Here is a 19,637-nt window from a genome sequence, read left to right as displayed (position 1 = left end):
TGATAGGCACCTTTGATAGCCTCGTCTGGCATACTGATCACTACGTTTCACTTTCACTCTCAATCTTGTTATTTGTGTTGCTTGTATTGTTTAAAAATAAAGCAAAGAACAGAAATGACATTCAAGAGCAAGTATAAAATCATTGTTTTTGCTTGTGCTTACAGAATTGTAATGGACACTTATTTTCAAAGCTTTCACATTCTTGTTCTGCTTACATCAACATTTCCTTCTTCAAACAATAGCCCCGTAAATAAGATTCTTTACAGAAGTTGAAACGGTAATAAACTCCGCTGCTGACAGTGGTGACGGTGTCTAGATTTTCCGGAATTCAAGGAATTGCATGCCTTTTGGCATCTAATGTAAGAGTTCTTAACCCCACTCCTCCCTCAGAAAACTATTCTGATGTGCCAGAATTGCTCAACAAGCTGTCAGCGCATTGGCTTTGAAAATAATTAAAGCAAAAAGTCAATGCTATGTTCACTTACCTGTGAATAAGTACCATAAAACTTGGTAGGGCTTACTTCTGAGTAGACACATACAGAATTGTCCTGTTGGAAGTGTGCATTTCAGATCTTTTATGAGGCTGTGCTAACTTGTCACATCGCTCCAGGACCTAGAGAAGGCACTGGTTCCTTCTCTGCAGTCCTTGTTCTTCAAGGATTCTTGATTTAAATTGGGGAGCTTACTCTCTCCATTTGAACAAGCTACTTTTCTACCTAAACAAAACAATTGCTTTCTAGTAAATTGGGGGGAAACAGTCTTCAAGCACCATAACACATGTTTTTCGATTAAACAAAAATACTTTGAAATATGTTATATATGTTTTTTTTAATTGTATTGTTTTGCCACGTTGTTGTTTGTTTCTTGGCTCCTTTGGTAGGAAGGATGTGACAGATATTTAATACGTGTAGGCAGGCAGCCCAGCCCATATCCCCGCACACAGGGTAGTTCACTGAAAATCTTTCAGTATATGGCCAGTGACACCCATTTATGTAACCCCTTTAAGAGGGGAACCTGGAATCACCACCACAGGGGGGTGAGTTACCACTTCAACCCCCCCCCCATTATAGGGAAGAAAAGACTAAAGGATTCCACCCAAGGCCATAACCGCCCAAGTTGTGATGAATTGCTATGGGGAAGACAAAACCTGCCAATGCAGGAAAATTCTTCCCAGTCCTTCAATAGCAACCAATCAAAGACCATAGCAGCGTCCACTAAACAGCAGCCCACTAAACAGGAAGAAAAAGTTAACCTGTAAATGAGAAACATTAACAAAGGGAGGGTAGGGAGGGTGACTCTCCAGAGCTATCTGCCTGGCTAATATCGGCTCCTCCCCCTATTTATAATGAGTCTGGCCCCACTTCCCAGGAAATGAAAATTAAAGCTGAGACTGGGCATGAACCTCTGAATAATACACTGAGAAACAGGCCAGTTCTGTTCTGTGAGTCAATTCGTTTTGTGAAAAATTCGTCTAGCGAATCCCATAGGAATGCATTGAATTTTTTTCTTTTTCCTTTTTTGCCCATAGGAACGCATTAATTGAATTTCAATGCATTCCTATGGGAAACCGCAATTCGCTAGACGAATTTTTCACAAAATGAATTCGTCTTGCGAGGCAACCTCTGGTCGCAAAACCCATTCGTCTAGCGAAAAATTCGTCTAGCAGGGCATTCGTCTAGCGAGGTACCACTGTACTAGCAAGTTCCCTGGGAACTGTAGCACCGCACGTGATGCCGCAAAAGGCACCCACAATATAGTGTGTGTGCTCATCGGAGTCGTGATTATACATTCGTCATGAATTTCTCCTAATACAGTTTAATGCATTTTTGCCCACTGTACATATTTGGTTCATATGTGGTTTGTGCACACTTTACCCTAGTATATGCATATATATTACCTGAGTGTAAAACCTGTCAAGTGCAAATTTTGAAGGATGGCTGTGTTTCAGTTTGCACATTGTTTTGCAAAGTGCAAAATAGGTATGGGACCTCTGTGATACTGGCTTGCATGTCTCCACCCTGGTGGCAATTTTGCTTTGCTTTGCTAAGGTGTGTGTCTCTGAGTGACAGGGGTCTTGCTTAGGTCTGGACTACAGCCTCTGAAACATGTCTCAGGGTAAAGCTGACTCCCCGTATGGACTGTGAATTAGTTTCTCAGTGTCATGCCACACTTTCTCCATTACCTTAGGGTAACATCTTCAGGCAATGAAGATGTCAAGAATCCTTCTGTTGCCATCCCACTTACCTTGAAGTAACCCTCATTGAACTCAGTGGGGTTCGCTTCTGATTAGACATGTAGAAAATGACAACGTTAGTCACTAATATGGGGGGGGGCATAAAAATGATGGTTATTACTTTGACATGTATTTATTTTTCTTGAGTAGCAACTTTGAAATGCTGTTAAAGCATTGCAACTAAAAACTTTGAGAAATAATGCTGATAGTTTTTTTAAAAATTATTTACCTTGTGGAAAAGTTACACACACACACGACTTTTCTGCAGTAATCTTTGCTTATTCGCTTTATTTCTCTGTTCAACAGGTTTTACTGGTAAACTGTGTGAAACAACTATTGGTGGCTGCTTGTCACAACCTTGTGGCGCTTTCAGTCTCTGTGAAGATGGATTTGATGGTTATCGTTGTTTCTGTGCACCTGGTTTTATAGGTAGGTTTGGATCTAAAGATACTTTAAATTCATTAAGCAGACCTTTTCTCCCAAACAGCTGCATAGCAGCTGGTATTTTGTCATTTTGTTGTCTACTATCTGACCTATATGGCTCAGTTCAGACACCTGTGGTTCCAGCATGATCATTTAGGGGAAGATGTGAGAGTCTGCTGTTGGACTCCTAAACCAGCAGGGATTATGTGAAGGTGCTAACTGCATAAACACATATGTAGTGGGACTTGAATAAATATATAGTCCCTACAATTTGTATGAGAAGGCCCTTTATGAAAGGGCCATAAGAATTTCACAAATAAAAATGGTGGCATCCCTTGGCTCATAGAGTTGGTTGGATGGATTGTAAGTGTTGCTCAGTCCAGCAGCCTTTTGGTTGAGAACTTGCTCGGTGTCTGAATTAGAACCCTGCTGGCATTTGTTCTCTAGTCCCAAACCGCACATAGCACATCATGAGAGATTGTCTAAAATTATATGAGAATTTTAAAATAACCCATGGGATCTTAATGTGAATTGTCTATTCATCTATGCCCTGATTAAGGGGGTTAGGTAGGACAATGGGAGGATAAGCTCAAACCAGCAGTTAATCAGGGCTTTGCTTAACCTGGATATTAGGAAGAGGAGACACAGCAATATCTACAGCAGAATTCTCCTTGTCCCAATTCTCCATCACTCTGTCTTCAGGATTATCTTTCGCAATTCCCTTGTAACTGGAAATGGATAATATTCCTTCCTTCCCCTGCGTCAGTTTGCTATCCTGTCAATCAGAAGTCAAGGAGGAGAACCACATGACCTAGTATCCCTGGCCACTGGAGTTTTCCTTTCACTGTCTAGTTGTGCTTCGGTATAATTGATTACAGCTCCTGTGAAACCTAACATGCTTGCTAGATGTAGCTACTTGGAAATCAAAACTACTAGGGTGATTTTAACAGGACTGTGCATTTAGATAGTAGTTCGTGTTGTAATTTCAATATGGGAACTTTGGCAGGCAAACAATTATCCTGGCTTTTGTTAGATGTGGAGTTCACCACTTCCAAATGAAAGTGTACATTTAAAGTAGACAGCCAATACGATTTTTTAATATATATATTTGTAAATTTTCACACACACATATATATTGTAGAAATATATATATTTGTAGAAATAGTCACACGGGTCAGTTGGTTAAGCATCTGTGTTGTAATTGTAGTTGATGGTTTTGTTTTGCTTTTTAAAGCATTTTTTATGGGAGTCTCAGTAACTTGTATTATTCAACACCAGATTTGTGATGTTGTAAATCACGCTTCTACAGAAAAAGTCATCCCTTGGGAGGAAAAAGGTTTATCATGCTCTACTAAAATAAATACTTGCTGCAATTCTAACACAACTTACCTGGGAGTAAGCCTCCGTTGAATTCAATAGTACTTTATTCTAAGTAAACATATATTATTACATTTATTAAATTTGTATACCAGCCTTCATCCAGAGATCTCAGAGCAGTTTGCAGCATAAAAATACAATATAAAAACACAAAATACATTATAAAAATAAGAATAATCCCCCCTCTCAGGACACATTTAAAAGGGTACCAGGTGTTAATCAGGCACAGGCTGGTTTTCTCTTGTGGCCTAAATGAATGAAGGCACCAGCCGAACTTCCTGGGGGGGGGAACCCAACTGGAGAAAAGGGCCATACTCATGTTGCCACCCTCTGGACCTCTCGTGGAGGGGGCACACAAAGAAGGGCTTCAGATGATGATCTCGGGGTCTGGGTAGGTTCATATGGAGGGGTGAGTCCTTGAGGTATTGCAGTCCTGAACTGTTATAGTTAGAATACAGCAGGATTTACTCCCGAGTAGGTACCAGTACATATTGAACGACATTGTTAGTCTTAAATCTAATTTGAAATTTAAGCACATGCTTCATTCTCTCTCATTACAATTAGGGTTTAAAATGCTTGACAATTGCTGAGCCCTTTGATTGCGGCGAAGTAAGCAGTCGTGCCCACCATGATTACAACTCTTAGAGCTGGCCTTAAATATATTTTCAGATTGCTAAGGGGTGATTACTCCTTTTATCATTGACCAACATCTTCCTTTTAGAATATTAATTTCAGTGGGAAAGCTTTTATATTTTCAAATTCTAGGTTCTAAAAGAATTTCATTCTAAATACCTCTAATGGGTCTGTGTTTACCCATGAAAGAAACTGCTGAAAGCAAATGTTTTCTTGGCTCAATAAATCACTACGATCACCTCAAGAAACATACACCAGTCCTCTGCTTTATTAAGGGGAACTTGGCGAAAAAAATCTGCGAAACAAGCCCAACAAAACAAAATAGACACAGTTAAGCTTCAGCACCACTCAGTCTAAACAGTATTATATCTAAATTATTTGTTTAATATATTTATATCTCACCTTTCTTCCATGTTGGGATTCAAGGCAGTTTACAGCATTTAAAATTATAATTATAGAATGCAGAGTAATAAAAGCAAACTACAGTGGTGCCTTTTATGAAAAATTCGTCTAGCGAATCGCGGTTTCCCATAGGAATGCATTGAAATTCAATTAATGCGTTCCTATGGGCAAAAAAAAGATCAAAAAAAAATTCAATGCATTCCTATGGGATTCACTAGATGAAATTTTCGTTATAAGAAAAGACCCGTGGAACGAATTAAATTCGTCTAGCGAGGCACCACTGTAGTTAAAAACAGCAATTAAAATACTTCAGAACAGAATTAAAACTAGCAATCAAAACAGTAAGCACAATCTAGCCTTGTTCACTTTTGCAGCTTTGTTCTATGGACTTCTATCCGATATGTGGAAAGAGCATTGCAAGTAAGCATGTGCATGAGCTCTGTGGAGAGTGAAGTATATGCTTAACTTTGGGTGGCTAAAGACTGAAACTTCAACATAGAGTAATGTATCAAGTTGATCGACTGGTAACTTTGACATACTATTGGATCATTGTGGCAAACGCCCTTAGGGATGGTTAACTTCTTCAAAATTGCCCTCAGAGAACTGAATACCAAAAGGAGTTGAAAATTTATAGCAATTTGTATGGAAAATGTGAGCGTTCTGTCTTCATGAGATAATGTTGCTTGATGCTGGTTACCTTTACGTCAAAGGTAGGATCCGCTGCATGGAAATTAAGACCCGTATTCACTTATATGTTGGATTTTGTTATTTCCATTTGCGCTGCCCTATGAAGAATTTCTCAGAAATGTCCTCTTCACTTATTTCAAGGTAATAACTGTGAGACAGAAATGGATGAGTGCCTAAGTGGCCCCTGCCGCAATGGTGCTACATGTGTCGAACAGCTTAATGCCTTCAGCTGCCTATGTTCTGATGGATTTCAAGGTAACCAGAAAATTATCAGCCTTTAAAATGCAGTGGATACAAATAACCATATCCAGGAGATTTATGCACATCCCAGTGCATGTTTAATTCAGAAGTAAATCCCTTTGTGTTTGCTTAAGTAAGTGGGAATAGGATTATGCCATTAACTTCATCCAAAGGTAGAAATGTAGAATCATTTCCTTTATCTCAAATCCTAAAAATAACTGCATTCACAAATCATAATATATTACTGTAAAAATTAACAATAGTGGCTCTTTCAGTTACCTGGTTACTTCAGTTTAGTGCTTTGGTTAACTCCTGCTGATAAATATGTGAAACAAATGATAGCTTTATTTAAATATGGAAGGGTGTAGCTAGTGGGAATGATCCCATTGCTTGCCTCAGGTCATGAGATGTCTGAGCACCTCTATTGTCACCCGTTGTCCTGTCGTGAGCTTGAGAATGAAGGAGAAGATATAGCAAAAGAATCAACAAATGATACTAACTGAAGGAAGAAATGCTAGAGGTCCAGTGGAGGTGTCTATAGCACTGTCTCTATACTGAATCAGTTTAGATTATGGCAGCCTGAGGATATGGACAGTCTGTTTGAAGAAATGTGGCCACCCACCTGCCTCTTTGACCCTTGCCCATCCTGGCTTCTTAGAACTAGCCCTTGGTGGGTTGACTGGTTGAGACCAGAGAGTCATTGGAGAGGAATGAGGTACCAGAGGTTGAGAAGTGTTGAGGTGTATATTTTTAGAAACCACCTGGTTTTTGTAATTGTCAGGTTTTTTAAAAAAACACACAAAACAAACAAGCTGTTGTTAATATTGCATTGTAATTCTGTAACCCCTCCTGCGACTTTAGGTTGAAGGACAGGTAATAAGTGAAATAATAATAATAATGATGATGATAATAAGAGTTCTGTGTCCTAAAAAGCACACCCAAAACAGGGCTGGGGGCTTTGGCCCTCCAGATGTTGCTGAACTATAGCTCCTATCATCCCTGGTCATAGGCTGTCCATGCTGTGGCTGCTGGGAGTTGTAGTTCAGCAACACCAGGAGGGCAAAATATTTCTCTCCTATGCCTCAGCACATAATACCACAAACTCTCTCAGGCTTTTAACTAATATAATGCGTTTTTCACGTTTGAAATTTCTCCTTTTATTTTGGCGAGCATTCATCTACTTCCTTATCAAGAACAGAAGGAAGATTTCCCTTCATGTCACGGCAAATGCAGTCTATTATATTTGTGTCATTTCTTTTCTCTTCCCTTTATATTGATACAAATTGATAAGGAAATTGCCTGCCATGAGTCTTGAGAATCAATTCAGTGCCAGTGAAGACTTCGTTCTTTGTGTGGCATCTTAGTAAACCAGTGAAATATCTCGAATAATGCTTTAGAGCGACAGGTTGAAAGTATAATAATGTTACTGACCGAAAGTTCTGAGGAGTAAGTGGCTTTCCATGGAAATGCAAAACAAAATTGTAGTCATGATTAAATGTCTGGATGCTGCAAAATATTGTCTTCTTTCCTTCTACTACTTTATAGGCACACTTTGTGAAATCAACATAAATGAATGTCACTCAAACCCCTGTCTCCATAATGCAACTTGTACAGACCTTATTGGCAGATATGACTGCGTCTGCCTTTCTGGCTTCACAGGTGAGTGGCATCCATAATGGATCCTGTTTTCTATGGAAGAGTAGCCTTCAAGATATTCATTAAGTCTAATTTGCTGCTGCATCCTTCTTGTTTCTCTTTATCTTCCCTAACTTAATGGTTCACTTGCATTCCAGACAAACTGGATTGCCAGCCACATCTGTGAACTTTTCCAAAATAAAATGAGCAGGGCCATGCCTAGAATGGACCATGAGTACTTCTATGCAAAGGGGTGGTAAATATGTGTTGATAATTGTTGCCAAAGAGCACTAATCTGTCTCCATTCTGTATGTTTGTTCATGAGCACCTTGGCTCAAAAGGCTTCATTTTGTCTGGAAAGGAAGGCTGGAGAGTTGCGTTTCGAGGTCCCCAAACCACCTCTCAAATAATTCACCCCAGAGACAGAATTTTTGTTTTGGGTTTTTGGCATGAATTTGGCCACAACTTTATTAAAATACAAAATATGTGAGTGGTTGCATAGGAATTGGTTCACCAACTGTCCCCTAAGGACAGAACTAGCCTTAAGTCAGCAAGGGGAAACCCTACAGGGAGAAACAGGGAGCCGGGTGTGCTAGCCCTCCCCTCTCCCTTCAGGCTCCCAGGGGCTCTCACGCGGCCCTGGCCCCCGACCGGGTGTCACGGACATTGCATATTGTGCCCCTGTATTCCTGAATGAAATTTCTCCTACACACAGGCATTAACTTGAGGAGCCAACACAGTCAACGAGACCCCTCATACAACCAACAAAATAACCAATGCCTAAGCACCAACCTTACAAGTTGTGACTATTTGCTATGCAGTAGGCAAAAACCAGATCATCATCATCATCACTTTTAATTTGTATACCGCCTTTCTATCATACAATACTCAAAGCGGTTTACAAGCTGAAGAAACAGAATCTCATGAAATACAAAACAACCTTATAACAATATAATGCAATACACAAATATGATAATAAAACATAGCTTTAAAATAAGCAATCAAATAATGTAACGTTCAACAATCATTAAAATAGTATAGAATAATATCAGCATATGAAAATTAAACAGAAACCCACTCTTGACATTTACAATAAATAATTTCAAAACAATAATCAATAAAACAACAGCAAGCCACAGTGCATAAAACAATACAATACAAATTGAAAAATAGAGACTGGAGGGTGAGGCAAGGTAGGTGGAAGGAGGCCTTGCCTGATGGAGTCTCTCCCCTCACAGTTCTTCCTCCAGGCACAGCTTCCTTATGAGGAGTCCCAGGGCCGGAGGGGGCGAGGCAAGGCAGGTGGAAGGAGGCCTTGCCTGATGGAGTCTCTCCCCTCACAGTTCTTCCTCCAGGCACAGCTTCCTTATGAGGAGTCCCAGGGCCGGAGGGGGCGAGGCAAGGCAGGTGGAAAGAGGCCTTGCCTGATGGAGTCTCTCCCCTCACAGTTCTTCCTCCAGGCACAGCTTCCTTATGAGGAGTCCCAGGGCTGGAGGGGATGGGGCAAGGCAGGTGGAAAGAGGCCTTGCCTGATGGAGTCTCTCCCCTCACAGTTCTTCCTCCAGGCACAGCTTCCTTATGAGGAGTCCCAGGGCTGGAGGGGGCGAGGCAAGGCAGGTGGAAAGAGGCCTTGCCTGATGGAGTCTCTCCCCTCACAGTTCTTCCTCCAGGCACAGCTTCCTTATGAGGAGTCCCAGGGCTGGAGGGGATGGGGCAAGGCAGGTGGAAAGAGGCCTTGCCTGATGGAGTCTCTCCCCTCACAGTTCTTCCTCCAGGCACAGCTTCCTTATGAGGAGTCCCAGGGCCGGAGGGGGCGAGGCAAGGCAGGTGGAAAGAGGCCTTGCCTGATGGAGTCTCTCCCCTCACAGTTCTTCCTCCAGGCACAGCTTCCTTATGAGGAGTCCCAGGGCTGGAGGGGGCGAGGCAAGGCAGGTGGAAAGAGGCCTTGCCTGATGGAGTCTCTCCCCTCACAGTTCTTCCTCCAGGCACAGCTTCCTTATGAGGAGTCCCAGGGCTGGAGGGGATGGGGCAAGGCAGGTGGAAAGAGGCCTTGCCTGATGGAGTCTCTCCCCTCACAGTTCTTCCTGCACCAGCCAATCACCCAAATGGAAAAATTCCTACCGGGCCCCTGCCAAGCAGATGACCCCATGAGAGGCACAGCAAGGTCAACACAGGGAACATAGGGAAGGAGGGCAGGTGATCCGAAGTACGCAGCCAAAGAGGAGGAATAAACCACGTGCCTGCCTTTTATATCCCTGGGCTGTCCCTCTGAAATTGCAACATGCTTTTCCCCCCAACAACAGCCTGGGTCCAATAGAAAAGTGCCACTCAAAGCCCCCACCCCAGCAACTCAGGGGTAGTTTTCTAGGCCCCACCGCAACATCTGCTCTCCATGAAGGAGAACCCGCATTCTAGAAAGCTAGGATAAAATCCCATAGAAGCTCTCTATTGAAAAGGGCAAAGAAGTCTCTTCAGCCTCCATACACTGCTGAGATAATTAATGCTCTGGAGCCTGATAGAATCAAAGGAACACAATAGCACTCTTTGGGCATTTTAAGTTTGTTATTAGAATAATATTAAATGATTTAATAAATGAATGGGGGGGGGGTTAAGGGGCCAAGGCAGCCTGTTCCATACCTTTGTTTTTGTTCTTATTATTGACCTCCACGAGTGTCCTGAGCTTCTCTAAAGCTCCGAGTCTTCGTCAACCTACCTGGACCTTCCAAGTCTCATTTGTTAGCAGACATGCACTTCCAGATGGGTACCAGTTCTTTACAGTATAGCCCCAAGTTATTCCAAAAGAAGATTCTTGCTATCATAGGCTCATCCTGCATCCAAATAAGTTTTAAGCAAAGTGTACCCATGAAAATTAATTGACATGAATTTGCCATGCTTATTAATACCCATGGGCCTACTCTGAACAAGACTAACATTGGATCCAACCCTTAGTCTGGAATGCTGGCTCCAAAAACTGCAACAGTCACACCATGTAACCTCTGTGGCCTGCAGCCATCTCACTCCTTATCTCCCCTCCTTCCATTTCTGGGAAAGTTAGCCATCAAAATGCTATCTGTTATACTTTCTTAATTTAATAATAATAATAACAATACTTTTTATGAAAACCTCTCATCTTCATCTCTGTTGCTCCCTGAGTACCTTACAAGGGCACTTTGCAACCTTGACTTAAATGAAACAAAGCTTTGCATGTTGTGCTCTTATGTTTTTTTCCCATAAGCATACATGGTTTGGGCCAGGCATAGGCAAACTTGGCCCTCCAGATGTTTTTGTCTACAACTGCCATGATCCCTAGCTAGCATGACCAGTGGTTAGGGATGATTGGAATTGTGGTCTCAAAACATCTGGAGGGCCGAGTTTGCCTATACCTGGTTTGGGCCATACTTAATGGCCAGACAGTAGTTTGTTCTCTGGCAGAATAGAGCCAGGGTTGCCATAAGAATCAGCTCCACTATAACAAGCAGCATCACTACACATTTGAACTAAATCCTCCCCCTTCAGAAGTCAAATGTGTTGTAGAAGGGCTCATTCCCAGAATACTGAAAAGTAATTTGCAGAGCTGTATAAAGGCACATGTCACCAAAAAGTAACATAATTCAAGGGGAGAATGTAAGTTGTGAGAGTGTGAAGTAAATAGATTCTGACAATAATATACTGTACGTAAGGTTCTTATTTGCTTTATTTCGAGGAGATTCTCAGCATGGAATGGACCTGGAATCTTGAGGTACAAATTGAACAATTATCAATTGACACCTGCCTGTCTTAGTAAATTGCTGCATCTTCAATTATCTTTTCAAAGGTATGCACTGTGAAACTGATATAGATGAATGTGCTTCGTTTCCTTGCAAGAATGGAGGCACCTGCATTGACCAACCTGGTAATTACTACTGCCAATGTGTGACTCCATTTAAAGGTAATGAACACCGAGGGAGAAGGGAAAGTAAACATAATTAACTTTAGAAAGCATTTCTGTCACTTGTCTGAACTCATTTCACTCTTCCGAGCAGCATTATTAGGCCTTTATTTTCTCAGAGCAAGCTTCAAAAGTGACCAGCCAATTATCTCTGAGGCTGTGACTAATGTGAAATAAACTTTGTTTATTCATCTGCTGAAAGAGTTCGGTTATTTATTAGAAGAGATGCTAACAAACATAACAAACCATAGGAGAGGATCTCGGTAGCACATGGCCTCTTGGAAGGAAGGAAGGTATGGGCCATTTAACTTACTGATCTGGTGCTCAGGAGAAGCACAGGAGAGGCTGGAGAAAAGCTGCTATCAGCCTCCCCTCTCAGGCTGCCTGCTTGGATTGAGTTAAGCAATCCTATTTTCTGCAGTTCCTTACGTGTTGTAATAAAGTTGCGACTAGCATATTTTTGGCCTTGTGACTTTCTGGAGTGTAGGGACACAACACCCGTTCTATAAGAGCACCAATTTCATCAATGTTATGCATAACAAAGACTAACCGACAAACTCCCAGTACTTTTAAAATACAATTAAAACTATGAAATTAAATCAATTTAAACTATCATATAAAATCAGCAGGCAGTAAAATAAAATAAACACAGGGCGCCTACTTAAGGAGGTGACAAATGTCAACACCCTTCTGGATATTTACTCATGAGTAGGATGTTGCCCTGGCCATCAATCTGAACATGTGGAAATTCAGCCTTCCAGAATTCTTTGCGAGGAAGTTATGACTGTTTAAAGTGCTTTAAATGCATGATGCGAATGTAGCCAATGCTGCATGCCCCACAACCTGCTTGTACAACTGAGCTTTCCTTTCTTCTCCTTTCCACTTCAGTCACCTGTACCAACCAAACTTTTTTTAGGTTTGGGGGGGGGGGTGCACTAAGGAAAGGCCTGGAATGGGACACCGAGGTTGGAGCAGAGGAAATCATTGGGGGCTACCTTGCATAAATGAAAGTGCCTTTACAAGTTCCTTTGGGTGCAACACATAGTCCCTGTTGAGAGTTAGAGAAAAAGCACACCTAACCATAGATCAGGAGGTTGTACCCAGTGCTGTTTTTCTAGGAAAACAGGTGCTGGAACTCACCACAAACACTTCCCTTGTTCTCTCATAGTGGCAATGACACCCACCAGAGAGGTGCCAGAACTGAGTTCTGGCTGAAAAAAAGCCCTGGTTGCACCTATTTTTAGGGTTATACGTTGTGCTATATAAAAGATCTTAGAGTTCACCCATCTAAGCAGAATGCCATGGTTTGCAAATTTTAGAATCTTCATTGTCTAATTTTGTCCGGGCATTGCCATACTTTTCCCTTCCTAAAGGAGATCTGTATAAACATACTGGTAGTTTATCGTTTCTATAGAGAGGACTAAGAAGATGTCCTTGAAAATGATGGGGTTATAAACCTGTCACCTTCTTTAGTCTTCTGAACAACAAGAAGAAAAAGGTATAAGTACATATTTTCCTACCCAATGGCTACCTAATTGAGCTGTGCACATTTTTCAGAACTTCCTTTGGGGCCAATTAGCCTCTCTCACACTGGATATAAGCCACTCACCCTTGCTTCTACTTCTTCTTTTTCTTCTCCTTCACATTTGTTGCTTCTTTCTTTAAGGATATCTTGGTGATATTTCCAGAGACCATATTTTATACATCTTCCATTATCTCAGTTTTCTTGTCTATGCATTGGTTTTCTGTCTGTCCACCTTCCCCCAAAACTCAAAATTGCTTCACTTTTTCTCCATTAGACAGAGCTCTCTTGATAACTAGCCTTTTCATGTTGCACAGCACCAGTATGCGCATGGTCCCCCAGCATGTAATTTTTATATGTAGTGGGGCTCAAGAGTGAGCACTGAGCTCACTGCTCCACTCCATTGCATATTCAACTTGAACTGGGGCCTGCATAAACAAACCCCTCTAATGTCATCTGAAGGCAGCCCTGTTTAGGGAGGCTTTTAATGTTTAATAGATTATTTTATTTCATTTTTCTGTTGGAAGCCGCCCAGAGTGGCTGGGGAAACCCAGCCAGATGGGCGGGGTATAAATAATAAATTATTATTATTATTATTATTATTATTATTATTATTATTATTATTATTAATGTCAGCCTAACTCATGCAATTAATTCACCATGGAAAAGGAATATGCAAAACACAAATGCATTCAGGAGTATCTTAGTTCTAATGGCACAGGGATGTAAAAACAATGCACCTTTTATCTCCAGACAAACGGGTGATCTTCAGCTACCGTAGTAATAGTGATAGGTTTTGAAGTCCTGAGCAATTAAAATGTGTCAAATGGCCAGGCTGTTCGTTTAAGGAAAAAATAAGTATGAAAGGTGAATTCCTGGATGGCAAGATCCAGATTTGGGGCAAGTAATGTTTGGCGAGAGAAACCCCCCCCTCCCCCAGAGATTTAAAAATCACAAAATATGCAACAAATAAAGTGTGGAAATATGGGCTTTAAAAGTTGCCCTTGTGAGTTCCAAAGCTTCCCTCTTCCCCCAACATAAGAAAAGACCACACATTTGGTAAGTTAAAAAATGGTTTACTTACAAACTGTTCAAAGGTCAGGTTCATGCACTTTGTCATACACCCATCAGAAAAGTTGTGCAGGCAGTAAAATTTGGCTTAGCTGTAAATTGGTGAAAGCGCCTAAATTATTTGTATAGAAACTCAAGACAGGCTTGTTAGAGCCATGCAGCTAAGCTTGAGCAACCAGCTCACCTCTTCACATGTTGAGCTTTTCAAGTGGACTGGGCGAAACAATAGGCCTGATTACCTAGTTCCTCCAAAGATGAGGGGAAGTAGGCATAGCTAAGCCTGGCAGGACAGCTTACTCTGTGGTATTAACTTCTTCATGCATTAATTAGACTTAAGCATGATGGTTATATGAGGCTGGCTATCCCACACAGGTAATGCAGCAAATGGCTACAAAGCCACTTGGGTTTAAGAAGAAGAATACAGCATCAAGTATGAAATGAAAAGTACATGACTAATGTATCAGCAAATCCAGTATATCTGGGGTATGGTAAAGTTGAGAAGTATAAATCTGCTCTATGTAAGGCAGATCACACCTGGAACAATTTTTCTGTTCTGTTAGCCATTTTGGTTGCTGAAAGGAGACAAAGATTCATAGCATGTTCATGTCTGAATACAGCCTAGTACAAGATTTTTTAACATTCAACAAGTGCAGAATGGTTGAGTGATTTGAGGTGATATTCTTTTAATTATTTCCATGATGTCAGACAAAGAAAACTGTTCTTTGATCCAAAATGGTACGTGACTCAGTCATTTTTATTATTATTTTGCTGCGCTTCAATTAAACGACAATGTGTTCCTGTTTGTTGCAGCCCCAATGACACATGTTCCAAAATGTATAACAAGTAAGATTAAAGCTGAAATTGTAATTGACCATTAAACATTTTGTAAAAAAAAGGTAAGTCAACAAGGGCAGCTCAGAGGGGAAAATGGAGAATAACTAGAATAATAATAAGAGTTTTCAGTATAGGAGACTATTATGGGTAGTGGTAATTAGAAATTGGAGTATAAGTAAAAGGTTTTTAAGTGCTCATGACAGAGGCGAGACAGGAGAGTAAAGATAATGGACCAAATGAACAATTAGCTTTCAGTGATCACAGACTACACATTTTGTAATATGGCTCAATGGAGAGTTGCAGCTATCATAATACCAATATCTCTCAGATCTGAGACTCTCCTGAAATATGAAAGGAATATCTCCCAATTTAAAACACTTTATCTCTGGTTGCTGCTGGTTTTGGTGCAGAATCACCAAATGATTTTTGTCACAGGCGCGGTAGCGGCTACTCTAGAGTAATGACTCCTCACGACGTTGCATTTTCATGCTTTTATTAAGTGCACACTATTTACAGTGCAGAGTCAGTACTATGTACATGTTGTCAGTCTGGGTCAGAACCTCTGAATGGAGATTCGCGCATCTTTTTCCAGCAAAGTAGTCTGGGAATACTGAATCTCCGCCCCCGTCACTTCTTGCGCAATTCCGGGGCCGGCGGGATCGGTCTTCTTGCTGCGCTTTCCCTGCTTCCCCCTTCCTTTCCTGAGCGGAGCAGTGGCTCTGCTACCCTGCCTGAGCCATGGCCTCTACTTCCCGATTCCCCGCTGGAGTCATCCCCCTCCCCGCTCCCACTGGCGCTGGGAGAAGAGCTTGTGCTTAAGATGGGAGGGGGCTGTCTGTAGCTTCTGTCCCTCACAATTTTGTTAAATCCCTTTGGATGTTCAATAGCAGGCATAGGAAAACTCTGCCCTCCAGATGTTTTGGGACTACAACTCCCATCATCCCTAGCTAACAGGACCAGTGGTCAGGGATGATGGGAGCTGTAGTCCCAAAACATCTGGAGGGCCAAGTTTGCCTATGTCTGTTGAATAGCCTTCAGGTCCTAGGCATGACATAACTTCAATCGCACTGCTTAAATTTGCCGTAACCCAGGCATGCCAAAATCTGTCCATGGGCATTTTGATTTGCTCAATTACCATCTTAGTAACCTTTGGGCTCCCACAAAATACTTCAGCGAAGGTTGAAAGCATGTAAAATTGGAGTGGGCATAGGGTTGAAGGACAACAGGGACCGTGAGTTTCAAGGGGGATCAAATATCCACACAGGGACTCCACTCCAATATTTTTTATATAAAATTGGTCCATGCATGTTAATGTGGAATAAACCATGGTTTTGAAGAAAAGTTAAGCTAAGATTCCCAGGTGGCTATATCTGCCTTGCCCTTCATACAGGATTTGTCATCCATGAAGGTGGCTCTGCTATGATGTACCTTCAGTCAAAGAAAGATAGGAAAACATCAGCTGATTATATCATTTAATTAACAAATGGCAGGGACAGGTGTTGTTGGAGGACAGTTCCCATCAGTCCTAGTCAGTACTGCTGGGGATAGTGGCAGTTGTAATCCAAAAACATCTGAAGGGCCACATATCCCCCATTTCTGGGAAAATCTGACATAGTAATGATAAAGAAGTGGCTTGATCATGCTGACCACATGACCTGGAAGCTGTACGCCGGCCCCCTCGGCCAGTAAAACGAGATGAGCGCCGCAACCCCAGAGTCGTCCATGACTGGACCTAACGGTCAGGGTTACTTTTATGATAATGAATTCAGTCCCCTCTCTCACCTTGATCACCAAGATGCTGTTCCATTAAGCTAGCCAATGTTTCCTGAATGTATTGGGTTCCCTAGTTGATATTTGAGAGAATAGCAGTCAAACACCCCTATTGGGAGCTCTGAATTAACTCTAATAATGGCCAACATTTTTAAGGACCGGCCTTTCGGGGCAGCGTAGCATAGTGAACTATTAGGACAAGTTAACAAGTGATGTAATAAGCTTATGGTGGGCCCAATATCATTTTATGATAATGGTGAAACAGCAACAAAATGCCCACTTTGGATGTTTTCCAGAGGGGGGCTTAATTTTGTAAATGGGTGGCAAACAGGTCATTGACAATAGTTTTTTTTTTAAAAAAATACAGTGGTACCTCTACTTACGAATTTAATGCGTTCCGAACACACATTTGTAAGTCGAAAAAAAATTGTAAGTCGAATCCCATAGGAATGCATTGGAAGAAAAAAATTGTAAGTAGAAGCAACCCTATCTAAAAATTCGTAAGTAGAAAAAATCCTATCTAAAGCGCATCCAAGATGGCGGACGGAGCTCCATTCGTAAGTAGAAACATTCGTAAGTAGAGTTATTCATAAGTAGAGGTACCACTGTATATCTAATTTTTTTTTCATCAGTTCAAGAATTTCTGCTTGCACAACATAACTTCCCCCTCCATATCTTGTGCATTCTCTGAAATCTATTATGGGTCTCCCTCCAACCCACTGGAGAATATTTGTGGAGTGAATGGGGTGGACCTGAGGAGAGGAGGGACACAAGTTCTGTTGTGCAAAGTGAAGATCTGGAACAAATCAGTTGCCTACCAGCCACAGGACTTTTCTTGGATTAAATTGGGAGATGGGGAGAATACAGACTGGCATTTTGATGAAAGCAACAACAAGTTTATTTTGCAAAGTGTGAATTATGCAACGTGTTTGCGTACATGAGAAGCGCCCATAGGGGAGAACCCTGTGATATCTAAACTATTAACAATATAATAATTATTAACAATAAAGGCCGTTATCATAAGTTAGGCTTCAGTGTAGATATATTTCCTTCAGTTCTGAGGCATTTGCTCATCCAGTTTCTTAAAAGAAACTCCATGTTACAACAATCTGGATTATAAACCGGTAAGTGTGTGATACATATTGGTGCCATTTCTGCATTGATTCTAAATTCAAGCCATTATGTATATATCACAGCAACTCTTGAGATTCTGCATTCCTAAAGAATCTATATGTGCATCTTCCAAATATAAATCAGTAAAGTCCACTTCACAGTTTGACTTGGAGAAATGACTATCCTGGATGTCAGAGGGTCGCCGTGGCTACTCTAGAGTAACTCTGCATGAGTCCAGTTTGTCTTTAAAGACTTTTATTGTGCAAAGTATTTACAGTGCAGAGATAGCTTAAAACATGACCTCTCAGTCCAACTCAGAATCCGGCAATGGTGTACGTCTGTTTCTATGCCAGCAATGTAGTCTGGGCACCCCAAAACGCCTCCCCCTTGAACTGCGTCACAATGCTCTCCTTAACACTTGCGCCGGAAGGAACGATGCCCTCTCAGCCTCCTCCTGCTCAAGGCAGTGGAAGGGCTCTCCAGCATCCTTGAGCCCTTGCCTACATCTCTCCTCCCCTGAGCTTTCCTATCATTCCGCAAGCTGGCTTCTCTCTCCCTCCGGGTCTCTCCCCTCCCCCCTGGCTGCTTCAGACCCACTGCTGCTGCCTGTGCTTGGCGAGGTGGACATTAAGATGATGGGGGCTGGCTCCCTGTAGGGAGTCACCCTTACACTGAATTAGTGACCATGGATTTTACAGGATGTGCGGCCATGTAAGTTTATTCTTAACGATGGATGGTATCTGACCAAGTCATGCTCAGAGTGGACTCAGAGAAGTCACCTGGCATGACTAGCCTAAGTCCATCTCTAAATATGTACTCTGTACTCTCCAATTTGACTCAAACACTCTCATACTGTAAACTGTCTCTTAAAGAAACACTATGAAACATGAAATAATAATCAAGTGGGAAAAACTTGGTTCATTATACAGAGAGAGAGAAAAAAATTTTCTTCAGACCTGTTTGTTTCTTGGAATAATTCGGTATTTCACATCTGTTTCCCCCCCTCCCCAGAACTTTACGCAGGTATGGCATACAATTTCTGTTCTTTCTGCATGGTGTCGAAGAGTGTGTCCTGTTTGTATTTTGCATGACTGCATGGCCTTGTTAATGTTATTGATTTGTGACTCTCCAGGGTCTGTGCTGAAGGTGCTAAGAGCTGCTTTTTCCAACCACAGGTTTTTTGAGGGGAGGGAGGAAGGGAGCTCATGTTCCTCACTCATCTTGTAGAGGACAACAATTCGCTTAATTTGATATCCACCATGAAACATGGCAACATTGCCCTTTCCTTGGAATATTTTAGGGCTTCCCTGATTCCAAACACATATTTTTATGGTGACTGGATTTGCTTTGAAAAATTAATTGCAAGGGGCAGTTTTTTGATCCAAAGCTCCTTCTGCTTACTTGAAGGAATGTGCACTCAACTGTGGGCCCTGAATTAGGGGGTGACTATTTACATTATAAATAAGGGGACCCATGTGGCGCTGTGGGTTAAACCACAGAGCCTAGGGCTTGCCAATCAGAAGGTTGGCGGTTCAAATCCCCGCGACAGGGTGAGCTCCCGTTGCTCGGTCCCAGATCCTGCCAACCTAGCAGTTCAAAAGCACATCAAAGTGCAAGTAGATAAATAGGTAGATAAATAGCGGGAAGGTAAACGGCGTTTCCGTGCACTGCTCTGGTTCGCCAGAAGCAGCTTTGTCATGCTGGCCACATGACCTAGAAGCTGTTTATTGGCTCCTTCGGCCAATAATGCAAGATGAGCACCGCAACCC

General features: G+C 41.8%; 1 protein-coding gene across 1 annotated transcript in view; it reads left to right on the top strand.

Annotated features, from left to right (window-relative positions):
* LOC148686206 (uncharacterized) overlaps positions 1 to 16,461 on the top strand; it is a 31,886-nt gene extending 15,425 nt beyond the window's left edge. Inside the window, exons 3-7 of the mRNA XM_088665823.1 lie at positions 2,540 to 2,662; positions 5,897 to 6,010; positions 7,541 to 7,654; positions 11,445 to 11,558; positions 16,376 to 16,461. Of these exons, the coding sequence (XP_088521949.1) occupies positions 2,540 to 2,662; positions 5,897 to 6,010; positions 7,541 to 7,654; positions 11,445 to 11,558; positions 16,376 to 16,461 (551 nt within the window). The remainder of the gene's footprint in view (positions 1 to 2,539; positions 2,663 to 5,896; positions 6,011 to 7,540; positions 7,655 to 11,444; positions 11,559 to 16,375) is intronic.
* Positions 16,462 to 19,637: the final 3,176 nt, after the last annotated feature.

The sequence above is a fragment of the Zootoca vivipara genome, chromosome 3 (assembly GCF_965207765.1).
Source record: "Zootoca vivipara chromosome 3, rZooViv2.hap1.1, whole genome shotgun sequence".
NCBI classification, from domain to species: domain Eukaryota; kingdom Metazoa; phylum Chordata; class Lepidosauria; order Squamata; family Lacertidae; genus Zootoca; species Zootoca vivipara.
The sequence above is the reverse complement of the archived record's forward strand: the minus strand, read 5'-3'. Positions and strand labels throughout refer to the sequence as shown.